The 26,175-nt window shown below is 40.0% G+C and overlaps 2 protein-coding genes and 1 long non-coding RNA gene across 19 annotated transcripts in view; 1 reads left to right on the forward strand and 2 right to left on the reverse strand.

Annotated features, from left to right (window-relative positions):
* eif4g3b (eukaryotic translation initiation factor 4 gamma, 3b) overlaps positions 1-3,741 on the reverse strand; it is a 33,779-nt gene extending 30,038 nt beyond the window's left edge. For all 17 annotated transcript variants that reach the window (XM_037541451.1, XM_017709588.2, XM_017709579.2 and 14 more), the window contains exon 1: positions 3,169-3,741. In XM_037541451.1, the coding sequence (XP_037397348.1) occupies positions 3,169-3,329 (161 nt within the window). In that variant the 5' untranslated portion in view covers positions 3,330-3,741. The remainder of the gene's footprint in view (positions 1-3,168) is intronic.
* Positions 3,742-3,754: 13 nt separating this feature from the next.
* Positions 3,755-16,656, forward strand: LOC119264071. Its single transcript, XR_005130751.1, has 3 exons — positions 3,755-3,882; positions 14,148-14,360; positions 14,873-16,656. It is a non-coding gene; the product is annotated as an uncharacterized LOC119264071 (long non-coding RNA).
* Positions 12,349-21,537, reverse strand: lactbl1a (lactamase, beta-like 1a). Its single transcript, XM_017709655.2, has 7 exons — positions 21,379-21,537; positions 20,399-20,532; positions 19,291-19,400; positions 18,668-18,825; positions 16,149-16,396; positions 14,196-14,301; positions 12,349-13,493 (listed from the first exon to the last, which is right to left on the reverse strand). The coding sequence occupies exons 2-7, from the start codon at positions 20,502-20,504 to the stop codon at positions 12,515-12,517; spliced, it is 1,707 nt and encodes a 568-aa protein (XP_017565144.1). The 5' UTR covers positions 20,505-20,532; positions 21,379-21,537; the 3' UTR covers positions 12,349-12,514.
* Between the last annotated feature and the right edge of the window lie 4,638 nt (positions 21,538-26,175).

Below are 26,175 nucleotides of genomic sequence, written 5' to 3' on the forward strand. Positions count from 1 at the left end.
TGTCAAGACATGCCCGTTCCCATTAGTGTATAAACTGAGGCAATCACACCGCAGCTCTCTGAGCCACAACTTGGAAAAAAGCACCATGTACTTGTGCTATACCTATGATGGTCATCTACAGATTAAGACCTCTAGACTGCATAAACAAACAAAAACATTTGTCTCTGAATTATTCATTTCAGAATAATCCCCTGTTATGTCAGCCTCGGGTTCAGATGATGCACTGTACTGTAAATACGAGCCCTACCGCTGGCTGGCTTGCTGAATGAATGGTGGAATATGTCCAGTAAGGCAGTGGTGGGTAAACGTGAGCCAGGCTCTTAAAGCAGCGGAGTCCCTACAGCTGGAGATGCTTCTCCCATCTCCAGGCCAGCAGAAGCCTGAGCGCTTCACAAACAAAGTCATTGTTAGAAGGGTGGAGGGACCCTTCTGCTACTGCCATACTTCAATCAAATTCAGGCTGCACCCAGAGAACGTGAAGGATTTACTGCAACTGGATGAATACAACAGCTGGCAGCCACCGATTTCAACTTTCCCTTTGTGCTGTGCCTAAAGTCAGGGTAACAATCAGAAGCACAGACTTGCCCCAGGTCAGCTCTAAAGGGCTGGTGTGTAATGTTTGCTTTTTGCTTAAATAACTACACTTAAGAAGTCTATACAGGTTTTTTAGCATTACAGTGTAATTTATAACTCTAAGCTCAGTTCTAACACTGCAGACAAGGATTACTACATCTCTTACCTTTATGTTTCACTCTGTCTCCCAGGAGCTAATTCAAAATAACCCATGGAGGTCAATTACTACATAAATGTGTCAATTTCTAAAAGGCACTCAGCAGAGTAAAGACCAGATTCTGTAATGAAAAACGACAATTATCTGAACTTTGAAGCTCCAACTATCTAATACCATATACAATTTTTACTCATTATACAACCACACTTTCAGAAGCCTACTCATTTTCATAAAACACATCTTGAGAGGAACGGTTCCTAGAAGTGAACACAACGTTTATCATTAAAAGCATAATCCAATCTCGAGCATCAATGCTAAACAGGACTGCCTTTGTCAAGGGAACAAAGTGAAAGCTAAATATCAGAGGCATCGCCTTAGGCAGCAAGAGAATTCCTCCATGGAAGTCAATTATTTTTCTGGTGCATCAGCATGTGCCCTTGCATAAGCCCTCTCACACCTGTTCATAAGACAATGCAAACGAGAGCATGCAACGAAAGAAAACATCAACAGTAAACATGTTTGGGGCATCCCCTTCCCCTCTGTGGCTGACAGTCAGAGACTTAAGTGACTCAACTACTAAAACCAACAATAAAGCTACTTTTCCCCTAAATGACCCTAATGGTTGGTACAGAACTCAGCACACTGATACTTTAACACATTAAAGAAAAAAAGCAAACAAATACAACCCACAGCATCACTCTACACAACCAGTCATACACAATAACAGACTGCACCTGAGAACTAGGCCTGAATCATAGTCAGACTAATGAGAAAAGTAAAACTACGAACAAATGTGATTCCTATCCTGTTTAATCTATCTAATGTCCTGCTGCCACCTAGACCTGCAAATAGCTGCAATGCAAAACAAAAGCTGATGCATACATGGATTTTAAAAACACATTTTGACCAAAACTGAGTAGCAAGACTATGCTAATACAACGTCACACCATGCAGCCTGTTTGTCACCATTTTATAAAATCCCTTCAACTGATATAGCTTTCAGACACATGAAATGCTTCACATGTCCCATCACTGCTGTTATGAATGAGTCTGATCACCATATTTCACATCAACCCATTCTGAATGACTTTACAAAACTATGACACCCTCTCCACACTCCAGCTGAGCACAGGTCAAACCTTCCATCATCAAACTTTGAACCGTTACAGGTGTAATGAGACAAGAGAGGTAAATCTGATCCTTGAATGAGACTAGCAATATCGGTTCAACAATAAATATTTGCCAAGCATGATGATATAGGTGGCTGGTCAGAGTCTGTCATCATAAGTGGCACATTCAGATCCCATCTACTTCAAAAAAAAGCCCTCTGAACACCTTCCCTATAAAACATCTTAACAGCTGAAAAGAAAAAGAATCAGTCAAACGAGGCAGAACAGACATGATGGCACTGTATCTATGAGGACAGTACTGGCCAATGAATCCCAAAAGGGATTCCAGTGGTCTGGCACGGACACACCAAGTGTAACAGTGTACAACCCAAAAACATCTATAAACAGCTTGTACACAAGTCACCGGTCATATAAACAGTTGGGAGACGCACGTTTCCAGTTTCCTCAACACGCACTGCGGTAGGACAGGTTGTGAAACATTGCCCTCAATTAGAAGAGGAGAGACATTAGCTAAACCACAGCTGTTTAAACGCCGAAAGGGAGAGTGCGGCGGCTTAGTAAAAAACGTCCAAAAGACATGAACAGCAAGTGACTTTTGGCAACTTGAGGATGTCAATCGAGAGAGACAACATGGCCCACAAAATCTTTTCTACATCCCACCCACGTCCCTTCACCTAGCTAGCTAGCTACTTAGCTAACTTAGCTGGCTAAACGGTGAGAAAGTCAGCCGGTCTAAGTCGCTGTTGCTTGTTATTGGTGTAAGGTTAGCAGGCTCGCTGACACAACGACGCAAACTACCGGCAAATAAAGTAAATGATGAGGGATGTAAAAATATTGGCATAAAGGCAAATGTGCGTCACAAATCGCCATAAACACCAACTACGCGGGCAAATAATGCCCGATATCGGCGCATTACAAGTCACACACAGGCAGCTAGCTCAGTAGTCGGGGCAAAGTGTTCGGTAGGTTAGCATGGAATTGTGACAGGCTTTGTACAAGAGTAACAACCGACTCCCCGAAAACAAATGCTGCTCAGCTTGACAATAATCAACCCAGCTACCACCCAGGCTAAAATAATTATTTACTCACAGTACAATATGTACAAGGCACTGCAATATACACAGGTCAACTCAGGTTGTTAGCTAGCTAAACCGGCTCCTGGCAACTGACAACAATCGAAACGCCTCACGTTGCGCTCAGCCGGCACCGCGCACAAACAAAAAAGGACACAAAGCGCTCGCTAACGAACCAAAATAACCACACAGAATTTCAACACCGGGCAAGAGATATGTTTCCAATGAAGGATACTGCGTTGGTGGTACCGGAGGAGGCTGTTGGGCTACCGGGGGGCCCGACAGCGGTACTGTGGCCAGAGGAGCCCGCAGCTGGGTCGAGGGGGGCGGCCCGGTTCCAGGTCCGGCACCAGCGACAGCGGCTGTCTTCGGCACCGCTTTCTGCGGTAAACTCATTGCCAAAAAATCTAATAACTAGATATTTACAGTAATCAATAAACTAGCTATTTATAACTAGTAGTTTAAAAAAACAACGCGCATAAAATACAGCTAGCCAAGCAAGTTGCGTCAAGATCAGGCCTTGTACAAGCAAGTTTTGCCGGTGGCGGAAAGGCTAGCTAGACAGAAAGCTTTAGCTAGCTAGCTAACAGGCTGGCTAGCTTATTGATGGAGCAGCAAGCTAACGTTAGCTAGCTAGCGCTTATTGTGGTTTATCTTCATTGCTGAAGGTAGGGGGGCTGTTCCCCCTCCCCGGTCGGGGTTTCCGAGGATCCAGTTCGCCTCTGCTTGCCAGGGCGATCTTGACGACGTGCCCTTTCTAAAATTAATAATACTTGAGTTTACAACTGCTATTTCACGAGTATCTGTCCACTGAGTAGGATGGCTTCGTTCAACATGGCGCTGCGGCCGCCTCCAGCAGTCCTACAGGACTGACGCTTCGTCTCACTTCGGATATTTCCGACAGCGTTCGACCGGCGGAATTCCAGCGAATGAGGAACGAGCGTCAACAGTAAGTCATCTGGCAGATCAGTAATTTTTATAATGTACAGTTTCATATCATAACTTCAATGATAGTGTGCAACAAGACACGTATTTATACGCTAACGCAGTGCAGGATTACATACCATCACATAAACCTACGCCCTGCCTCCCACATTCATTAAAATATCCATATTAGGGAACATTTGCTGAATAAATTTGCACTTTAATTCAGTAAACTTTACTAACGTGGTTGCCAGCACGTTTCCTTTATTATTATATAACTGATACTCTTTAGATCAACATTTGTATAAATGAGGTTTATATGTCAATGTGTTTAAGGTGTGTACAATCCCTACTAATCTCTGGATTCTCACTTCTAATAAACGTTCGAAACCAGTCTGGATGCAGCGCAAGCTGGCAGTGCAGTACTCGTTCACTAAATTCCAGGCTTCTGTCAGTCAAGTCTAAAACAGCCTCAGTCAGTCAGTTTAGTTCATCAGCATTAGGTGATGTTCTAGTGACACCTTGCGGCCATAAATTAACATGCAGCTCAGATTGCAGATCCAGATCAGTTGGAAAATAAATTATATAAGAAATTGAGATTGAATAGAGTTAAATCAAGCCAATTAATCATGGAGAAATGTATGAGCATTATTGCTGAATATGTGTTTGTTGTTAAATCTATTAAAAAAAACAAAGCTATAAAATACGTTGCACTCATTGTGCTCTTTCTTCAGTACAATGGATTCTGGATTTGCACTCACTTCTTATTTTTGTCAAGTCCACTTGCCATATATATGCGCTTTGTAGCTCTACAATTACAGATTGTACACAATGCATAACTTGCCAGGCTTTCTTTGCCTCATTCATCAATGTTCAGGACCCACAAGACCCCCACCGGTCTCTATATTTAATTGAAAATAATGCAAAGACCACATATCAAATGTTGGAACTGAAAAATTGTGGTGTTTTTGAATAAAATTATGTTCCTATTTTGAATTTGATGCAAATAGCATGTTTCAAAAAAGTTGGGACAGGGGCAATAAAAAAGTAAACTTGTAATGCTAAAAAAAAAAAGAACTGGTGGTTAATTGGGAACAGGTCAGTAACACAACTGGGTATAACAGGCTTTAAGAAGTAAAGATGGGGAATGGCTTACCACTCTGTGAAGGACTAAATGGGCAAATACTACAACAATGTAAGATTAAAATAGCATAAATTAGAAAGTAAATTGGGAATTTCATCATCCACATTACATAATATCATTAAAAGATTCAGAGAATCCAGAGAAATCTCTGTTTGCAAGGGACAATGCTATGAGTCAGTGTTGGCTTGCTGTGATCTTCAGGCTTTCAGGCAGCACTGCATTAAAAACAGACATGGTTTTGTAGTGGAAATCACTGCACCAGCTTAAAGCCCTTCGAAAAACTTTTGTGTGTGAACACAGTTCGTCGCTGCATCCACAAATGCAAGTTAAAACTACCATGCAAAGAAGAAACCATATATAAACAGGATCCAGAAACGTTGCTGCCGTCTCTGGGCCTGAGCTCATTTAAGATGGACTGATGTGAAGTGGAAAAGTGTCCTCTGGTCTGACGAATCAAAATTTGAAATTCTTTTTCAAAATCATGAACACTGTGTCCTCCGGGCTGAAGACCATCCAGCTTGTTATCAGTGCACAATTCAAAGTCCAGTATTCATGACGTAGGGGTGCAGTAGTGTGCATGGCATGGGTGACGTGCACATCTGTAAAGGCACCATTAATGTTGAACAATATATACAAATTTTGCAGCATCATATGCTGCCATCACAATATCATCTTTTTAAAGGAAGGCCTTGATTATTCCACCAAGACAATGTCAAACCACATTCTGTACATATTACAAAAGCATGGCTCCATAGTTCTAGAGTCTGGGTGCTAAACTGACCTGCCTACAGTCTAGGCCTGTCACTCATTGAAAACATTTGGCACATTAAAATATAACAAAGGAGACCCTGAACTGTCGAGCAGCTGAAATCTTTAATCAAGCAAGAACAGGAAAACATACCACTTTCAAAACTACAGCAATTCACCTGCTCAGTTCCCAAACACTTACCGAGTGTTCTTAAGGTAGAGGTGTTGCAGCACAGCGGTAAAAACACCCTCTTCCCCACTTTTTTGAAATGTGTTGCTAACATTAAATTCAAAATGGGTAAATATTTTTCAAAAAACAGTAAAATTTCTCAGTTTCAACATTTGATATGTTGTCTCTATACAATTTTGAGTTAAATATAGAGTTTAAATGATTTGCACATCCTTGCATTGTCATCATTTTACATTACATTTACGGCATTTGGCTGACGCTCTTATCCAGAGCGACTTACAATTTGATCATTTTACACACTTTGGACTGTGGGAGGAAACCGGAGAACCCCACGCAGACACGGGGAGAACATGCAAACTCCACACAGAGAGGACCCCGGTCGCCTGGCCGGGGAATCGAACCCAGGCCCTCCTTGCTGTGAGGCGACAGCGCTACACACCGTGCCGCCTAATTTTGCAAAGTGTCCCAACTTTTTGGAAATTGAGTTATATTGGTGGAGCATTGACAGCACAGGGTTAAAGAGAGGCTGTAACTGATCATGTAAAAATGCATAAACACTGTTTTTGGTACATAAAACTATAGAAATGCCAAAAGTGGACATCAGAGGGGAAAAAATAAAATACAAGAAAACGTGTATGATATAGACCCCTGTAGATAGTGCCCTCTTCTGGAGATTTAGCCTGCTAAACATGAATGAGTGAGAGTGAGTGAATTCTAACAGTAAATTCTTTTACCATAGTTCCCAATGTCAGTCCTGGCATCTCCTCATTATGCACATTTTTGTGCATTTCCTTGTCTGGCGCACCGGATTATACTCATAAACTTCTTACATGGTGGATCAGATGTACTAGGAGTAGTGAAATAACAAATGTATGCAGAGTAGGGGGCAGGGCTTGCTTTGGGATCCACTACCAAACCTGGTAATTCTCTCAGATTACCAGTAGAGTATCTAAGGCCTGTGGATGGCAGTTTGGAAACAGTAGAGTTTCCTTCCTCAAAACAATCCAAAACAGCCAAACTTTTCACCATAAGAATGTTTTATTTGCTGTCACACACACACACACACACGCACACACACACACACACACACACACACACACACACACACACACACACACACACACACATTATATTTATATATATATAAAGCAAATTGGTATCAAATAAAGTTCAGTTTAGTTTTAATAATTTGAAGCAAATGAATTACGTTTTAAAGTGTATGTTATGAAAAGTAGAGTAAAGTGTTGACAAAAAAACGTTTTACACAGATATACAGTGGATCATTTAGGACCAATGAAATAACACAAACTATAGAGCTGTTGTACCAGAGCTTTGAAAGAGTAAAGCATATTTACAATAGCAAATGCACATAAAAGCCGTTTAGCAAAGGCTGCCTGTGGCTTGATGCACTTCTGCAATATGCAATCATATTTCTGTACGTCTGTGTTGTACCTAAACTAAAAAGTAAATGCACAACAGAAGCCCTTTAACACTTGTTCAGCAACCGAAAGTGTCCTCGGGAGTCGTGTTCAGCATCCAGTACAGGCAGCGTATGCACAAATCTCACAAACACCAGAACGCTTGGCAAGAAGTGCTGCAGGAAACATGACAAGAAATCAATCATGTCCAATAATTCACAGGAATACTTTCAGGAAAAAAGGATGTCTTGTTATTATCAGGAAGACAATCAATGGAATTGGCACAGAGGCTCAAACTCTTTAGGAATGACGGGGCTTTCGCACACCGCCGTCACCTTGTTTATAGCTAGACGATTGTACTGGTTGGCTGGGATATCTTCAGCCATGAGAGCCCAGAGTTTTTTCACTGAATCTAGTGAGAAAGAGAATTGTCCTTCCTGAAGAAAAAGAAAAGCATTTGCAGTAAAATATTAACATTTATGCACCTGGTCACAAGGTTTTGTGTTTTACATGTTTGTGTGTCCAGAGGTGGAGAGAATAGCCTAAACCCGAGGTCAGCAAGCCAAATGATAAGAAGAGCCATATCAAACCACCTTAGGAGCCACAACATTTTATGTCCATTTTACCACCTTGGCTGTAAATAGGCCTAAGTATGTACTAATGTACTAGTATAGGCTAAAAATATAATATAAGTGAAAACGCAGACTTTGCTCTGCAGCTCAGCTATAGCCGCTGTTTTGCATCTTCAGTCGATATCAGGCTTGTAACTGTAGAAGAACCTTTTTTGGTAATATACACTCCATTTTCATAAAGGTTCTATATAGAACCACATACAGCACAATCTTACATATACATATACACATACATATATACAGCACCGATCTGAAGAACCATTTCACCATGCAGAGAGCCATTTAAACATGACATCATGGTTCTAAATAGAGCCATTTCCTTTACTAAGGAACCCGTGAAGAGCCATCCTTTCGAAATGTATAGTAATTGTTTGATTTGAAGATGTTGCAGGTTTGCATTGCATAATAATATTAAATACAGTCATGATGTGAAATACTTACTCGAACAATCACAGCTTCTGAGTTTAGACTGAAGGCCAGAATCAGTAGGATTGTGGACAATAACATCTTCATCTTTTGTTTAGCCTGTAGTGCCTTTTCAAGTCGTCATGTCCTCTGCACTTTCTCACTCTCCTTTTAAAGGTTCCTTTCTTTTCCTTATACTCGTTTTATGGTCTTCACCCTAGTTAATGAACTGCAGTATGATTTACAACAGTGATGAAAACTATTGGTTTCTTGCTGTGAGAGAGACAAACAATGTGATTCAGCAGTTTACTGGACATTCTAGAGTTAAACTTTGATAACTGATTCATGGGGTGTCGGATTTGAGTTCTGGTCGGCTCCCCACACACAGTCCTGTGCAACAGTCAGAGACCACCTTTCATTGATTTGAGTTCCCGTCAATACTGCCATTAAGATATTCATTATAGGAGAAATTTCTGATGAGATTAGATGTGAGATTTGCATAAGGACGAGGAAATGCACAGGAAAGTAAGCAAAACATATGAGTTTCCAAAACTGGGAGTTCCGAAAGTTTTTAAAAGATAGAGAGGAACCTGAACTCCTAAGAACTTAATGCTACAGATGTGCAGCTGTTAAGAAGCTGTTACTGAAAAATGGAAATAGACTAAAAAGGAAGAACATTTACAATGGATTGTGCCAGAATACACGACCACAGAGCCTGGGACAGCAGAGCTGATGTGTGGTACCACTGAGATGGCAGCTGAAGCACAGGAGACCATGGAGTCTGCCAGAGGAGGAAAAAGACCATCTGTAGGATATTAAAGACAGATAAAGAGCAGAGGAGAAAGGAAACAGATGCAAAGAACCCTAGCACTGAACCCTGAACCCTACCAGGTGCAGCTTTATTGGGACCTGAACTGGACTGCAACTAGGACTGAAGCAGGCATGGTTGAAGGACTAGGATCAGGCTGCCAAAGCCTCCACCTCAGACTTCCCTCAGGCTGGAACCAGGACTGAATGGTAGAGGTACGTTGGATGTGAAGGCAACAGAGTGTCAGGAGCTGGAACAAACCAACAACCAAAACTAAGGTGCATGAACCAGGAACTGCTTGCCTTTGGTGACCAGAATGAAACCTTCACCAAGGCTACTAAGCAAGACAGGAGTGTATGTTGGCAAAGGTTGTGCAAATCATGCAAGAAAAACAACTGGTCATCATGCCACTTCTGGATGTCCTTGTCTACTAGACTGCTAAATTTAACCTGGAAAAGGGCTGTGAAGCAATGAATAGTCTTAGTTTCAGTATTCCTTTGCTCAGTACCCCATGAGCTACCCCAGTTATGAGTCCTAACTGTACATTAAGACATGATGATGGCTGTTTTTCAGGAAGAGGTGTTTCTACGAGATAGGCAAAACGAATGTCATAGGAGGAAATCCCTACATTGACTGGTAAACCTGTTGCATTTACTAGCAGGATGACTGTAAAGACAGGCACACCTGCTCCTGGAAGACTGGACAGCTTACCAGCAGCCTGTATGAATTTTCTGGAGAAGATGAGCTGCTCTATTATTCTAACAGCCCAAGCTAAACTTAACCATGAATCACTGTCTTTGCACATAGACAGATTCATGAAACCAGCAGACAAATCAGTACAGCATAAATCCATACAAGCACCCAAGGTCAGGACACAGAGGTACAAGGGACTAGATACTGGGATAAAAGGCTTGGGTCCTGGTAACATTAGTAAGACTTCACTAAACCTTAAGCAACTGAGGAGCCCTAATAAGTCAATGAAGGAGGAACAGCTGTGAGTGCTCCTGAGTACTTATTCACTGTACACTATCAGAAAAAAGTCACTGCGGTGGTACCCTTAAGTGTACCACCCTTAGGTGGTACATCTTCAGTACCTTTAGTTGGGGAACATAATTGTACGATAATCCACTGAAATTGGCCTTTTTTTGATAGATTCTCTGGGAATAACCTAATTAAGACATACAGTTGGACCTTAAAACCATTGCTGTACCTTTAAGGGTACATTTACACTGATATTAAAAACAGTACCTGCATAGTATCTTTTTTCTGAATGTCTCAGCATGTGGAATTAGGGCTTTCTGAGTGCTAGCATGTTTTCAATGAATATATACAAGAAGTACAATGCTGACTTTGTTTGATGCGTTGCATTATTTTCTGAGCGAGTGTGTACAACCCCATTTCCACAAAAGTTGGGATGCAAGATGTAAACAAAAAGAGAAGGCTGTGTGATTGAAACCCTATATTTTATTTGAAAACAATACAAAGGCAACATATTTAATAAAAGGCCTGGGTTCAATTCCCTGGCTGGACATTCCCTGGCTGGGTATGAGTTTGCATGTTCTCCCCATGTCTACATGAGTTTCCTCCGGGTGCTACAGGTTCCTAACACAGTCCAAAGACAAGCAGGCCATTTGGAGATACTAAATTACCCCTAGACGTGAGTGTGTGTGTGTGTGTGATTTTGTATGTCTGTGTGTTTGCACTATGATGGACTGGTGACCTGTCAAGGGTGTTTCCTGCCTTATGCCCAATTAGGGCACGGATAGGCACCACTTGTGACCCATGAGGATAAGCGACTTAGATGATGAATGAGTGAAAGAGGGTATTTCTTACAGGGGTGGGGAACTGCGGGTCATGTCCAGCACAGTTTGGTAATGTTTTTGCTCTAGCACACCAACCAAACCTGGTAATTAACTGTTGAGTTAAATCAGGTGTGCTTGAGTATGCAAATGATCATCAAACTGTGCAGGAATCCGGCGAGTTCCACACCCCTGGTTTTTGTCAGTGTTTCCTAGCACATTTTAGTGTTTGCCCCACTCCCAACACACCTGATCCAATTAATACGCTAATTAACGAGCCCTTTCTGAATTGAAATGGGTGAATTTGGGCAGGAAAACACAAAAATGTGTAGGGCAGGGTTGACCTGCAGGACCAGGGTTGAAACCACTGGTTAATAAGAGAGTGAAGCTGCTGGTTTAAAACTGCTTGGTTAATTAAGTGTTGTTACCCCAGGTTGAGTACTGCTCATGTAGTACAGGGGGAGCCTTTAGGAATGCTTGATATTTTCTTTATAAGGTGCTTACTGCAGTTCCTCTTGTATCTATAAAAATGTGAAATTATATTTGAACATTTTACCTATAAACAAGAAGATAATGCAACATTTCTGATCTCAGTTTAAAAGCCTAGCATAAAGGACTTATTTTTTATTTACTTATTTTTATTTTTTGCTTTATTCATTACATAAGCAGGTGTCACTAGCTTATGTAGTGAATTAAAGCATTTACACTAGATAATCAGATTCAATTTGGAGACATTTCAGCAAAATAGTTTATTATTTTGATGCATGTGCATGCATTCATATCATATTAAAGAGCACAGAGCTGTTTTCATGTCACCTCTGACAAAATGCATAGACAGCCATTTAGAATATGAACATGAGCCACTCTGTAGTCATGCCCCAGGCCTGGAAATCTGACGAAATTACATGACAGGGCTGAAGTCATGATTCAATATACAGCCAAATTTAAAAATTCAAAAACCCCTGGACAAATTATGTTTTGTAGATTTTTATAAGTGAAAATAGGTGAACACATTTTCTACAGAGGATAAAGTTAAATTTGTGGTTCACAATTTCTATTTATTTGCTAAGTTTGTTACTGTTTATTTTTCCCCCAATATGTTAAATTTCACAAAAAAGCAGTAGCTGTGTTACACTTTGCTGGAGTGCTCTCTGTGAGATTTGTACTTGTGAGATTTCACTTAGAAAATCAACCAAATGTAACTTGATTAAGTTTGTGTAGGACCTTATATTATAAAGGCACTTGTAAGTTATCATTCAATTAAGAAAGTATGTGTCTCTACCTGAGGTTTGTGAAATTAATGATATGTTTGGTAGTAAATTTGATAAGTTCGATCACCCTGGTGAAGTGTTTATGCAGCAAAATCAAAATCAGTGAAGTGTGTTCTTAGTGGGAGGCATTCATTTCATGTCAGTTTTACCACACAAATAAAAGAGCCTTTCATCATTAGCTTAAATGTCCTTAAATCCAATGATAGCACCATGTCCTTCTTCACGTAAGAGCCACTGATTTCCTTAGTTGGTGAAAATGGGTTTGTTGGCTATTCGCATCACTTTGTATGTGTTTAGACCAGGGGCATCAAATCCCGGTGTGAGGGCCTTCCTGTTAAAGCTGTAAAAGTTAAACAGCTGTCTGTCCTGAGACTCCAGTGAAACAGATGCAGTATTGACTTTCAGCTGACAGGGGTACTCCTTCTCAAACACCACCTGGAACACCCTGTCCTTTAAATAACTCAACTTCCAAGTCCTGTACTTCAGAGGCACCATTTCGTCCACCTCTGGTCCAAACTGCTGCATGGACAGCACCCCTTCTGACCCAGCTTTGATCTCATAGAAGGTAATATTGCTGTAAGTAAAATAGCCTACATAGGGAGCCGGATCAGGAGGAGGGATAAGGACGCGAGGTGCATCTCTGAAGGCACTCTCCATGGCAGGGATGAGGTAACTATAGGCCTTGGTCACAAGGTCCGTGTTGGCAGGCTTGGTCCCAGCCATCAAAATGACTAAGCCCAGCTTTAGACGTGGCACAAGAGAGAGAGAGGCCGAATAGCCGTCCAGATCTCCATCTTTACGGATAATCTGGTACTCCAGCTGATCATATACCTCCCAAGGTGTGCCCGTTTGGTTTGCGAAGTAGGTGCTGTCACAGTGGAAGAGAGGTGTCAGCATGGTCTTGAGGGTGTCGTCCCGGAGGACTCTGCGGTTGTATGCACCCAGCAGAACCATCACCAGCTTGGCCATGTCTGCGGCAGTGGAATACATCTGTCCAGAGGGCCGGTACCAGCCGAGGTCGTAGAGAGGCGCAGGCTGTCCACTCGAGTAAACGCCCACCGCCATCTGGCGCTCCATGTCTGAGGTGATGTCAAAACTGGTGTCCTCCATGCTTAATGGCTGGAGGATATTTTTGGCCACCCAGCTCTGATAATCGGTTCCTGTCACCTTTTCTGCCATAACATGTGCCAGCAGGGAGAAGGCCAGGTTACTGTAGTGGCATCTGGGGATAGAGAGGAGGAAGGGATGCCTGTGTCAGCGAAAGCGTACTCTAGTGTACTAGAGATCGAAGCTTGCAGAAAAAATATACCATTCCTAATTTACCACATCTGATCCAGCTAATCTAGTGTTTTCCAGAGCTTCTGAATGTTACAGCCAGGTGAGTAACTGTCAGTTAGGGTTGGAAATAAACTGTGCCAGAAGGTAGGTCCCACCTGAAACTCTGCATGTGTTGCTTGTACTTTCAAATGTTTAATTATAATTCCATGTTCATTGTTTATAATGGCCAAAGTTGAAGACTATGAAGGACCAAACATGCCAAATGAAAAAGAAATTAGTAAATAAATATATGAATAAATTGTATGGAGGACAAAATGTAGCAAAATAAAAAAATGAATGACTAATACATAAATATATATAACTGGTAACTTTACAGGATAAATGACTTTTGGACCAAATATATATATATATATATATATATATATATATATATATATATATATATATATATATATATATATATATATATACATGTATGTATGTATGTATGTACGTATGTGATTCATTTATTTATTATTTTAGATTGTTATATGTATGTATGTACTATTTAAACTTATTTAACTATTTTTAATTCTGTATTTCTTTGTTTTATTTTCAGTAAGCACAGACAATACAGAACTGCTGTGTCACACAGTCAGTGACTTACTTTGTTCCCGGGTCTGCCACAAGAACATCATCCTGTAATAAATCAACTGCAGCCTGAGTTTGGCCGTTCCAGAGCAGAGTGGTCCCTCTGAGCCGCCGGGGTAACCCTGCAGTCAGTGATACATTATCTTAGACAATGTGCAGTACTGGCAATAACTTCACTCAGGTATGTTAACAATGAATTGTCCTGTCCAAACATTTAATATAGCTGGAAAATAAAACTGCTAAATTTATCGCCTGGAGTCATTTCATTTTCACACCAATCTGGTCAGTACCATTACTGCTACCATGACAAGTAAGCACTTGCCCAGACTAAGCTCGCTGAATGTCTGTTAAGGACGTTGGCAGGCTAATTTTGAACCACATGCTGAACCAGTCTGAGAGGATCCTGTTCTGTAATGTATTTTCAGATGGCAGAGCTGATTACAGCAACCGCAGCGACTCCGCATTTAGAAACTAAATCTAATTACAGACCTCGGCTTTCACATTTGTACATTTATAGTAACTACAGCACACTTTTCTAATCAATTCAATGAGGTCAGTCGATTCTTTTGTGTATAGTGCTAAAATCTGTGTTAGGTAACAATTTTGTGGTCAGTATATGGCATTCAGTACTGTGTAAAAGTTCAAGACCACCCTTCATTTATTTGAATTCCAATCAAGTTATTTATTTTTCAGGAGATGTTTCTGAAGAAAAACAAGTATAAAATAAAATGGGACTTTTAACAAACATGCAAGACACTGGTTGACCACCACAACTGTCACCATCAGATAAATAGTGCTAAAGGCTTTGCTCTTTAAGAGATGGGAGAAAATCAAGCTCCTCTGAAAAATCCTGAAGTTTCTGTCCATCATACAACTCAGTGCTATGAGTCTAAAAGGATCTGTAGCTGTGAATAAGCTGCTACTGAGAAAAGGAAGTAGACAAAAAACAAGATGACTTGGAAGTGAAACAAAGAACTGCTGGTGTTCTCAGAACATTGGACTGGCCACCCCAGACCTCAACATTGCTGAATGTGTTTGGGATCACTTAATTCATGAGACGTAGAAAACTAGTAGACACACTGAATAGATCATTTTCTGTTAAACTGACGTTTTCTGCTTCTTTCTTGATGCTGACAAAAGAATGACTCATGCTTAATGTCTCTTTGGACTGGAAAGAAACGAATGGTGGTGTCTGATAGGGACTCATCAATATGAGAACTGTGGGCTCATGCTGATATCAGATATTTTTCATGTACATATCTGCCGATACTGATATATGAACATTTATGAAATGTAGAAAAACTAGATCCACTTGGATTAGTATTACAGAGAAATGTAACACTTGTTTGTAGAGAGTCAAAAAGGCAAGAAAATGAATAAAATGCACATATTTTAGCAAAGTATCCCAACCTCAACTAAATATTCAGCTCTTCTAGAGTACAATAAATATGTCATCAAGCATCAGTTTGAAAAATGAGTCAAATCAAAACACCTGGCTGATGCCAATAGCTTTTAAAGGCAGTTATCTGCCCATAACAACATGAGACTGATATTATAGCGTGTCCCTAATCTCTGATGCATACGGATACTACACTTAAACAAGGAATGCATTAATTAACTTGATTAACTTAATTGTGTATCATTGACACTGAAAAAAAAAATCAATACACATTTATTCTTCATTCTACATACTTACACCAATAATGGTGTTGATATAATATAAGTGATTTATGTGGAAATGATGTAAACATTTAAATAATGTAAATGCAATGTATTACATTGAATTCAATGCTTCATGTTTCAGTGTACAAACTAGTGTTTTTCCTGCTCTAACACACCTGCACCAACGTATCAAGTGAATATCAGCAAAATTTCAGGGTTTTAAAGCAAGAGAATACAAAACAATGCCATGCTAGGGTCCCTCACGACCATAATTCAGAAGTACTGGTGTAGGAAGCTCAGGACTGACCTGACAGCTGACTGGCCATCCTCCTGAGAGTGACAGAGGGACCATGGACCGGCATCTCGCTCCTGCTCCTGGATGCCTGACTATCTGCGAGAGGCTTCAGCTCCAGATCCCCCTCTTTCCCAAGAGGATTCTTTATGGTGAAATTCTTCACATACTTCCCCAGAGGGTCATCCAGAGATCCCACGTCGCCATCCTCCCACAGCTTATACAGCATCAAAGTGGGGAAGATCTTCGACAGACTGGCAATTCTGGAATGTTAAAATGTGTGAAACTGTGTGTTACAGGAATCGCACACACTCCAAAAATAACTAAAATCATACCAGTCGTTTTGTGTGATGTACTTAAAAATAGAGGTTGCTTAGAGGTTCATGGGTTGGAAAGGCTGAATATTCCTGGCCGTGTTATATTTTGTTTTGTGAAAATAAGCTAGAACATCCTCTACAGAGAATATAAGCATAAGTTTATAGCATTTTGCTGTAATTTTCAGCACAACATTGCTATATGTTTGTTAAACAAATTAGGCCCCCCCCCCCCCCCCCCCCCCAATATTAAATTCAGGAAACAAACCACAATTGTCCATTACAATGCAGAAGTGTGTTTGCTGTATACAGTATGTATCATATTTATTATCACAGCTACTGCCACTTACTGTATTTGTAAGAATTTAAACTTGTACATATTGCAAATTTCTCTTTTTTGTCTTAAATTATTAAAGTGTTAATTATTTTAAATAAATGGTTGCAACTGTAACAACTGCAATTTCCCACCGGGATCAAGTATTCTGATTCTGATTTTGATTCTGTAGAAGATTTACTTGATGTTTTTCCTTATTTTAACAATACATGTACATTAAAACGGTTGCCCACACTTTTGCTGTAACTGTAAATGGCCTGTTCGCTGCTGTCAGAGCAAGCCAAGTTTTTTCCAGGTAATTTTGAGCTATTTCTTTTGGCCCATTCACTACAAAATTTAAACACAATTTAAATGCCAACAGGCATTTTCAAATTTTGTCAAAAACTGAAAACCGACAAAAATGGAGATGCACTATATTTCCAAAAGTATTCACTCACCCATCCAAATAATTGAATTCAGGTGTTCCAAATCACTTCCATGGTCACAAGTGTATAAAACCAAGCACCTAGGCCTGCAGACTGCTTCTACACACATTTGTGAAAGAACGGGTCGCTCTCAGGAGCTCAGTGAGTCCCAGCATGGTACTGTGACAGGATGCCACCTGTACAACAAGTCCAGTCATGAAGTTTCCTCTCTACTAAATATTCCACAGTCAACTGTCAGTGGTATTATAACAAAGTGGAAGCGATTGTGAGCGACCGCAACTCGTAAAATGACAGCGCGATGTCAGCGGATGCTGAGGCACATAGCGCACAGATGTCGCCAACTTTCTGCAGAGTCAATTGCTACAGACCTCCAAATTTCATGTGGCCTTTAGATGAGCTCAAGAACAGTGTGGAGAGCTTCATGGAATGGGTTTCCATGACTGAGCAGTTGCATCCAAGTCTTACATCACTAAGCGCAATGCAAAGCATCGAAAGCAGTGTTGTAAAGCACCGCCACTGGACTCTAGCGTGGACTCTGGAGTGATGAATGACGCTTCTCCATCTGGCAATCCGATGGAGTCTGGGTTTGGAGGGGGAATTATGATGTGGGGTTGTTTTTCAGGAGTTGGGGCCTTAGTTCCAGTGAAACTCTTAATGCTTCAGCAGACCAAGAGATTTTGGACAATTTCATGCTCCCAACTTTGTGGGAAGCAGGTCCATAAAGACATGGATGAGCGAGTTTGGTGTGGAAGAACTTGACTGGCCTGCACACAGTCCTGACCTCAACCCGATAGAACACCTCTGTGATGAATTAGAGCGGAGACTGTAAGCCAGGCATTCTCATCCAACATCAGTGTCTGACCTCACAAATGCACTTCTGGAAGAACGGTCAAAAATTCCCATAAACACACTCCCAAACCTTGTGGAAAGCCTTCCCAGAAAAGTTAAAATGCTATATTAAATCCTGTGATTAAGAATGGGATCTCACTCAATTTCACATGTGTGAAGGCAGACAAGCGAATACTTCTGGAAATGTAGTGTATAAGGGTTTGTTCCGACAGCAGTGTTCTACAATATCACTCCAAAAAACTCTTTTAAGCACATCTATCTTTAAGAATGAATACACTACAGATGAACCCTGACATTTCTTGAAGTTTCTGGATCTTGTCTATAGCTGGATCAAAACTGTGCCACTGTTTAAGGTCATGAACTTCAAGTATTTTATGTCCTTGGTCCTAGACCCCCTGCCCTGCACATTTTAGTGTTTGTCCTACTCCTAATACAACTAATCCTCTTTCTGAGTTAAAGTAGGTGTGTTTGGACAGGAAAACACAAAAAATGTGTCAGACATGGATTTTCCAGGACCAGGGTTGGGAACCACCGGTTTAGCAAATGACAATAGAATATGAATCCATATGATGTACAGCAAAGCACACATGACAGCTAACTGAGTTCCCATACCTGTAAACTGTGTACTCATTTGGTGGAGGAGACATTGGGTCACTGGCATTTCTTCTACCAAAGTTTCCATTCCAGAGCACAGAGTCATTATATATGACGATGGCTGAGATCGCTGGCAGTCTTGTTGTGTCGATGCTATTCCTCAACAGAGCATCCACCTAGATAAGAATAGATTTATTACTGCATATCAATCTGATCATAATGCTTATCAAATGAGGCAGTCATGGGCTGGAGGTTAGGGATCCAGCCTTGTGACCGGAAGGTCGCCGGTTCGATCCCCAGAACCAACAGCACATGACTGAGGTGTCCTTGAGCAAGACACCTAACCCCCAACTGCTCCCCGGGCACTGCGGATTGGGCTGCCCACCGCTCCCCACTTCACAGATGGGTTAAATGTGGAGGTGAAATTTCCCCATTGTGGGACTAATAAGGGTCTCTTAATCTTAAATGTCATTGAACAAGCATAGAGTGTTTATTTACAGTATTGTACTGAGATTATATGAATTGTAATAAATCCCGTTCCTACTCTACAGGGCAACAAGGACTAATCTGGAAGATATTGATCCACACACTGTGAATCTGCTGAGATGTCTTTGTCATGTTTTAAAACAATATGGCCTGACCTTTTCGAGAGCCTCCATGAGGACAGGGATGGGGTGCTCCAGTGGTGCAGGCTCTGGGAAACGCGGGCATAGCTTCTCCTCTTTTACCTCTTGCATTATCGTTTCAGCCTCTGAAACAAACATGAAGAGATGTTTATTGTAAGAAGAGGAATCTGCAACGTCAAGAGGTGAAGGAAACAAGGCATTTAAGATGAAAGGCTCGAAGATTTCTATTCAGGACTGTGCAAAAGTCAGCTACACATCCTTTCAGATCCATGGCGCTGAGTTGTCTCCTCATAGTAACAGCATGGACAGAAACACATGGACTTGTTCAGATCTGGAGCAAGAGTGGAGCATTATCTGTTGTCTCTAAACAATGTACGCTTTAGATACATTTTATTCTAGTTTTGTTTATATTAAAAGCTTTGGTGGCCTACCAGGTCTTGCATGGTTGCCCAGTTCTCTGTGTCGACTAGAAATTAAATAAAATACAATTTGCACAGAGCTGTGTGGTGATTCACTCTGACTGTTGAATGTGTTAAACACACTACGCTGTCCTGTAAGTTCAATAATGCAGAAAATATCAGTTTTCTTACAGTACTCATATATCATAATCATATAAATGCCTTGTTTTTATCTACAGAACAACAGTGCTGAACTGTAATCAGGACATTCAGTCGTACTTTTTACTTTAGGCTGTTATCATAAAATATTACTATCACATTTACAGTTACATAATGCACTGTGGATGTGGAATGGAGTGGAACATTAGGGTGGGTACTCATCATAATGTAGTCTTTTATGTTCATTCTGCGCTCCCCTCCCCCAAAGTGATAATCAGGCTTTACAGTACAAAGTAATCTGTGAGCCACTATGTCAAGCTTTGTGTAATCCCCAGGCTTCCCCCGCAAACGATCAATTAAGCATAAGGAGATCAGAAAGCCAAATGTACAAATGTACTTGCAGGCATTAAGTGCAGTGTAAGCACCTTTTTCAAATGTCATGCTCCACTTCAAGCAAAGCGAAGTCCATATTTCCCACCGAGAGCGAATATGACTTTCGAAATAAGATACAAACATGAATATTATGGAACTATTTCTGATGTGGACAATAACTTTTACTCCCTTACCTGGTTTGGCTTTGGGAAGCCTGTACTGCCAAATGAAACAGCCAGTCATGACAAGAGACAGCAGCAAGAAGAAGACCATGCCTAGTTTAGTCCACTTCACCTTCATATTGGTAGACGGATGTATGTCCACTGGTCTGGCAGGCCAAAGTTAAAAAGAGAGACTATGTTATGCCACATCACTAACTTCTTCACTCCTGCAATGGTAACATTGTCAGGAATGAGCTATATTCCACAAGCCAGTGATGCTCAGCCAATGATGCTCAGTTTATTTCAAGAACAACGTATTTTAACATGGGAAGCTCCATCCAAAGAAATGCTACAATTAGTATATTACACCATTAAAAACATGATTCTTCAATGGTTCCTCAGTAAAGGCAGTGGTTCTATATTGAACCACACATGCTTAAATGGTTCTTTGCATGGTGAAATGGTTCTTCAGATTGATGGAGCATATCGTCACTGTCCAAAGAAAAGCAAGTATCTCCAAAATACTAATTTCACAGGAGAGAGCAAAAACACTCTTACCTTACAATGTAATTCAATGGAAAGAGATTTTATTCTAAGCAATTTTGGAGCATTTCTATTGGTCCAATCATCATGAAACTTTCACACAATACAAAGGACAGAGAAGGAACTTGAATGATGCAAAAAAGTAAAAATCGCAAAAAATTAAGATGCATGTTTTTCATTGGACAGTGATGATATATTGTATATGGTTTTATATAACTTTTTTTTTTGGAAACGGTTCTATATAGCACCAAAAAGGGTTCTTCTATTGTTACAAACTTGACATCATACCAATAACAGAAGCCTTATTGGTGCTATACAGGCCCTTTTCAAAAAGCTTTCGTATAGAACCAGACACAACATATTCTCCGTTGATCTAAAGAACCATTTCACCATGCAAAGAATCATTTAGCCTGGAAAAACCAACCATTTTTAAGTGTCACAGGTTAGATCATTATATCAATGTATCTTACCTTAAAGTGTGTTCTGCCAAGGCGCTCAAAAAAAGAGGTTACGCCTCATCATGCAGTTCTCCTCAGTTGTATCTTACCAGACAATTCCACCACTCAGACATTCTCATACTCAGGCAATATCATTCCAGCTTGCAGGCGAGAGACTCAACCTGCATTGACTATTTGCTCACCAGTTGTGGTGTAATCCCAACCTTTCCCTGTCCTCTCAGTGTTAGTCCCACCAACTGTAGGCCTGCACGTCATAATCTGGAGATATCCTCCTCTAACGCCTGAGGGGAATTCTTTTTACAATTACAATTCTACCTATCCAGTGCACCATCGGATGGCTTAGGCATATATAAATGTTTAATACACTCACACACGCTGCGTATTCTGAGTGAAAAATAATAACCTGTGTCACATGGGTCTTTTTACCCCAGCAACAACAAGCTAACAGTTGGTGTGCTGATTGAGAGATCAGACGCTGCTGTTGCTGACCATGTTCTTAACTAAAGTACAGCATATTACAGGGGTGATGTGGGGATGTGACATCATGTAGACAACTACAGAACAACACAATTCCTACTTTCAGATCAATTTGGTTCTTTGTGGCCTGAAAGTGCACCAACAATGGTCAGACTTCATCAACCCCTTAAAATCCCAGGCTTATTTCATACTAAAGCTTATTATTCAGTAACTACAAGGACTTCCGTGCAAACTGGTTGAGTTGTTCTTAGGTTGTAGAAGTGTGTCATGCAATTTTGGGCCCTGGCCATTCAAGGGGTTAATAAGAAGTTACTTCATGAGTTGCAACTTGTTGACTTTGTTGATTTGCTAGAGCAAAATATTATGCCACATCAGACTTTAGTTGTGCTGGAATATCTTCTAGAGTTGCAGCTAATGCTTCACTATTGCATCATTATATGTGTTCAATTCAGTTCCATTTTAATGAACTTTAATGAATTTAGGCACTTTTTATAATGGACCCTGTTTCTATGCAGCTTTACAAGCAAGGCCAAGGTGATAGTGGCAAGGAAAACTCATAAGAGTAAGAGAAAGAAAGGCAGAAAAGATTCAAAACTCAGTAGGGGAGTATGTTCTCCTCTGTTCATCACTGGACAGCAAGAACAATTACACAACAGTACAACACTGCAGTACTTATACTGTAAAATCTCTTGTTTATTTGGCTAATGTGTCTATATTATATATTGGCATGGTCACACTTTACATTAAGTGTATCTAATAACTATGTTACAAATTAACAATACATGCAATAACAATGTAGCTATTAGTGATTAATTTACCATTACATATTGATTACAATTGTACAGCTTATGCAAATACATGTCTAGTTGCACCAGTATGCATGTAATTACATACATATTTTACCTTGACAGTTGTAACAGCGTGTCAAAAATGAATAGAAAAAAGTGCCCTGATTTACATTAACAGAAAAGAATGTGTTTGTCTTTCCCTGTAAAGTTACCATTTTTAGACATTGACATTCTTAGACATATTTTATATTATATTTCTCTTATGTAATTACTTGCTAGCAAAATGACAAGGATGCATTTGTATGCCATTAATCAACAAGACTTTTTTGATCATAATAGGAGGGGTGTGATGAAAGTACGCCGCATTTAGCTAGCTGTGGCTCGTGTTGTGGGGTGGTAACTAAGCCATTCTTCAACCCATTCTGTAATGTGACAGTATTTACACAGTAACTTGAATGAAAATGTGTTGTGTAGGCCTAATACTACCAAAATACTACAAATCAATATCTAGAACACACACACACACACACACACACCTTTTAAGCAGCTTATCCTTCTTTGTCACGGGGGATGCTGGAGTCTGTCCCAGCTGTCATCATGCACAAGGCAGGAAACACCCTGGACAGGTCACCAGTCCATCACAGGACAGACAGACAGACATATACATTCACTCACACACTCACACCTAGGGGCAATCTAGCATGTCCAATTGGCCTGACTGCATGTCTTTGGACTGTTTCGACAGAATGCAGACACAGGGAGAACATGCAAACTCCACAAGGGACACTGGTCACCTTGGCCAGGGAAGACCCTTCTTGCTGTGAGGTGACAGCGCTACCCATCATACCACCATACTGCCAATATCTAGAATACCTAGAATACATAATAAAAGGGACTGTTCACTTAATTGAAAGTGTAACTTCTGCATAGTTAATGTCAAATATTTGTGTTATAAAACTGTAGCTTGGCCAGATCTCCTGGATTAACAGCAATGTCAGAGTGCCTACGTAAAGATAGATGTTGGGGAAGTTGGGGTTTCTTGTGCAGACGCAGTGTAAGCACTTTCATGATGTAGCTAATCACATTTCTCCTGTTACAAACAGAAAAACGGCATGTCAGTCTACACATGTGTAATTACACAGGAGAAAACATACAGTTACAATTCTCAAGAGACTGAGTAAAAGCTTTAGTTGATAAAAGTAAACTGAATAACTGAGTAAAAGCTTTAGTAGTTGTGTTGTTGTTGCTTGTATTGTTAATGTGTAATTACACAGTTATAAGAGACACAATATAGGGGGGGGGGCCCTAGTTTTTACTGCTAATTGAACAAAATTGAAAAAAATGTTCATTAAAATATTAACCAGCACAGTCTGGTCTACCTCAGTCTTAGAAATAAATAAAATTGTAATTTTGTATTTGTTGGCATGTTGATTTCAATTAATGATGCTCACAAAGAGTCTACCATTTTGAGGACAATGAGATAACAGGCTTTCTGCAGTTACATTCTCTCCCACCACATTGCTCAGAAGACAGAAAATGCCAGCACCCATCCGCATGCCAGCACCCATCCTCCAAGCCTGGCAGCATCATATGATGGGGTTGTCCAGCTGGCAGCTAGCAATGACCAAAATCAGGGGAAAAAGAAAAGATTGAATTTTGAAATTTTCAGATGCAGAAAACATTGTTGTCTCTCAGAAAGGTCATTAACTTGGGCAAATGCTTTATCACCACATGATAATAATGATCATATCTTTGTTCATAGAGCACTTTTCATGCTGGTGGCAGCTCAACAGATCCACAGTTCAGAACCATAATAACAGAAATAGGCCTCTCCATGTTTTCTGTATTGTACAGAAGACCAGAGCTGCAGAGCTAAGATTATGTGTTGGCCATAAACAGACATTCTGTGAGGTAAGCAGGTGCTTTAAGGTCATCTAGTGGCAGAATTTTAAGTGTATCCTAAAAGACACAGGTAGCCTGTGCAGTTCCTTTAAAATGGGAATGATATGATCTCTCTTTGTTGAGACAAACACCCACATTCCCTCATCTCCTTTCCAAAAATGCTTCTTTAAAAATGGGCCATTGAAAGATAACTTGGTGAGTGTGAAGTGCAGCTTCTATGGTATTGCTCCAAAAAACCTTTCACAGTTCTTTTCTGGTTTGTGGTTCTGTTTCGCACCAGTATTTTTAAAAGTGCACAGAAAAAATATTTTCACTTTTATTTATAATTACAGTTGTTTGCTTTTTTAAATTTTTTTATTTTTTAAAGTGGTGCACCATGACCAAAAGACCAGAAGTAATATGATAAATTAAGTAATTATAAACTCCTGCCTCTGTTCTGCTGTTTTCGGAAGAAAACTCTGCACCTTCAAAATAGTAACTTTACAAGAGAAGGAAAAAACATACTTTGCTTTTAATGTAAGTCAATGGAACCAAACTTTTTTCCAAGTAATTATGGGCCATTTCTTTCAGTCCATTCATCTTGAAGTTTATACACTATGTAAAGGAGAAGAGGTATTTTCAAATTATGTAAAACAAAAAAAGAAAAATATTAAAAATGAAGGTTTTCTTCCAAAAGCAGTGATATGGGCCTAAGGGAAGCACAGTGGCTTAAGAGAATTTTTGGACTAAACTAAGAAGCTGAGTTAGCTGAACTCCAACACTCAGTCAGCAAATCTGTGATGTGTGTTATTTATTATTATTTTAACAACAAATAAGCATAAATGTTGGAGGTGATTGTTTGAGATGAGTTTTAATGGGAATTCCAGATTTGAGAAAAAATGCATATGAAGTCACAACCTGATACCTTTAAAGTAGCAGATGGATGAGGAAAGCACAAAATGAAACACGACCTGGCATTCGCAGAAAAAATCTCTTCTTATAGATAAACACATTGCTCTTCTCCAGTTTCTTTATCTTATAAAGAAAGAAAGAATGTGTCAGGTATGACATAGAATCCGTGCCTGTCCTACATTTCATAAGCCACCTGCCTGTTTTTAAAGACACTGCTGTCTGTGCTTCTGTCTGCACTCAGCTCTGCTGTAAACAGATGGCGGCAGATTGAATTATTTACAGGAGCTGTAAATCAAGAGGTAATCAGCCTGAAAGAAAACTGTCTCTGTTTTCTCTTTTTATCATTTATAAGCATCAATCTCAATTGTTTTTGCAGCTCCAACTTTTTTTGTAATGTTAATATCCATGATTGATGAGCCTGAAGAATCTTTTTTTCAGAGTTTATTGCAAAGCAAGAGTAAGAAGTTAGTCTTTTGTAGGTTTTACATTTTGTAGGGTTTAGTCTCTCTCTCTCTGTCACTCTGTCTCTCTCTGTCACTCTGTCTCTCTCTGTCACCATTGACTTTATATATACATGTACATATTTATGTGTATGGGTGAATGTATATATATATACTGAATGCAGTGATGTGCAAATCATTGACACCCAATATTTACTATAAAGTACTATAGACATATCAAATGTTGAAATTATGTTTTTATTATATTATTTTTTTTTTTTTATTTTGAATTTTATGCCAACAACATGCCT

Source organism: Pygocentrus nattereri, chromosome 9 (genome assembly GCF_015220715.1).
Source record: "Pygocentrus nattereri isolate fPygNat1 chromosome 9, fPygNat1.pri, whole genome shotgun sequence".
Classification (NCBI taxonomy): domain Eukaryota; kingdom Metazoa; phylum Chordata; class Actinopteri; order Characiformes; family Serrasalmidae; genus Pygocentrus; species Pygocentrus nattereri.

Coding starts and splice junctions, on each gene's coding strand:
- lactbl1a (XM_017709655.2), bottom strand. CDS start 20,504: ATGAAGGTGAAGTGGACTAAACTAGGCATGGTCTTCTTCTTGCTGCTG. Junction 18,826..19,290: donor TCATGGAGGCTCTCGAAAAG/GTCAGGCCATAT, acceptor ATTCTTATCTAG/GTGGATGCTCTGTTGAGGAA. Junction 14,302..16,148: donor GATGGCCAGTCAGCTGTCAG/GTCAGTCCTGAG, acceptor CACTGACTGCAG/GGTTACCCCGGCGGCTCAGA.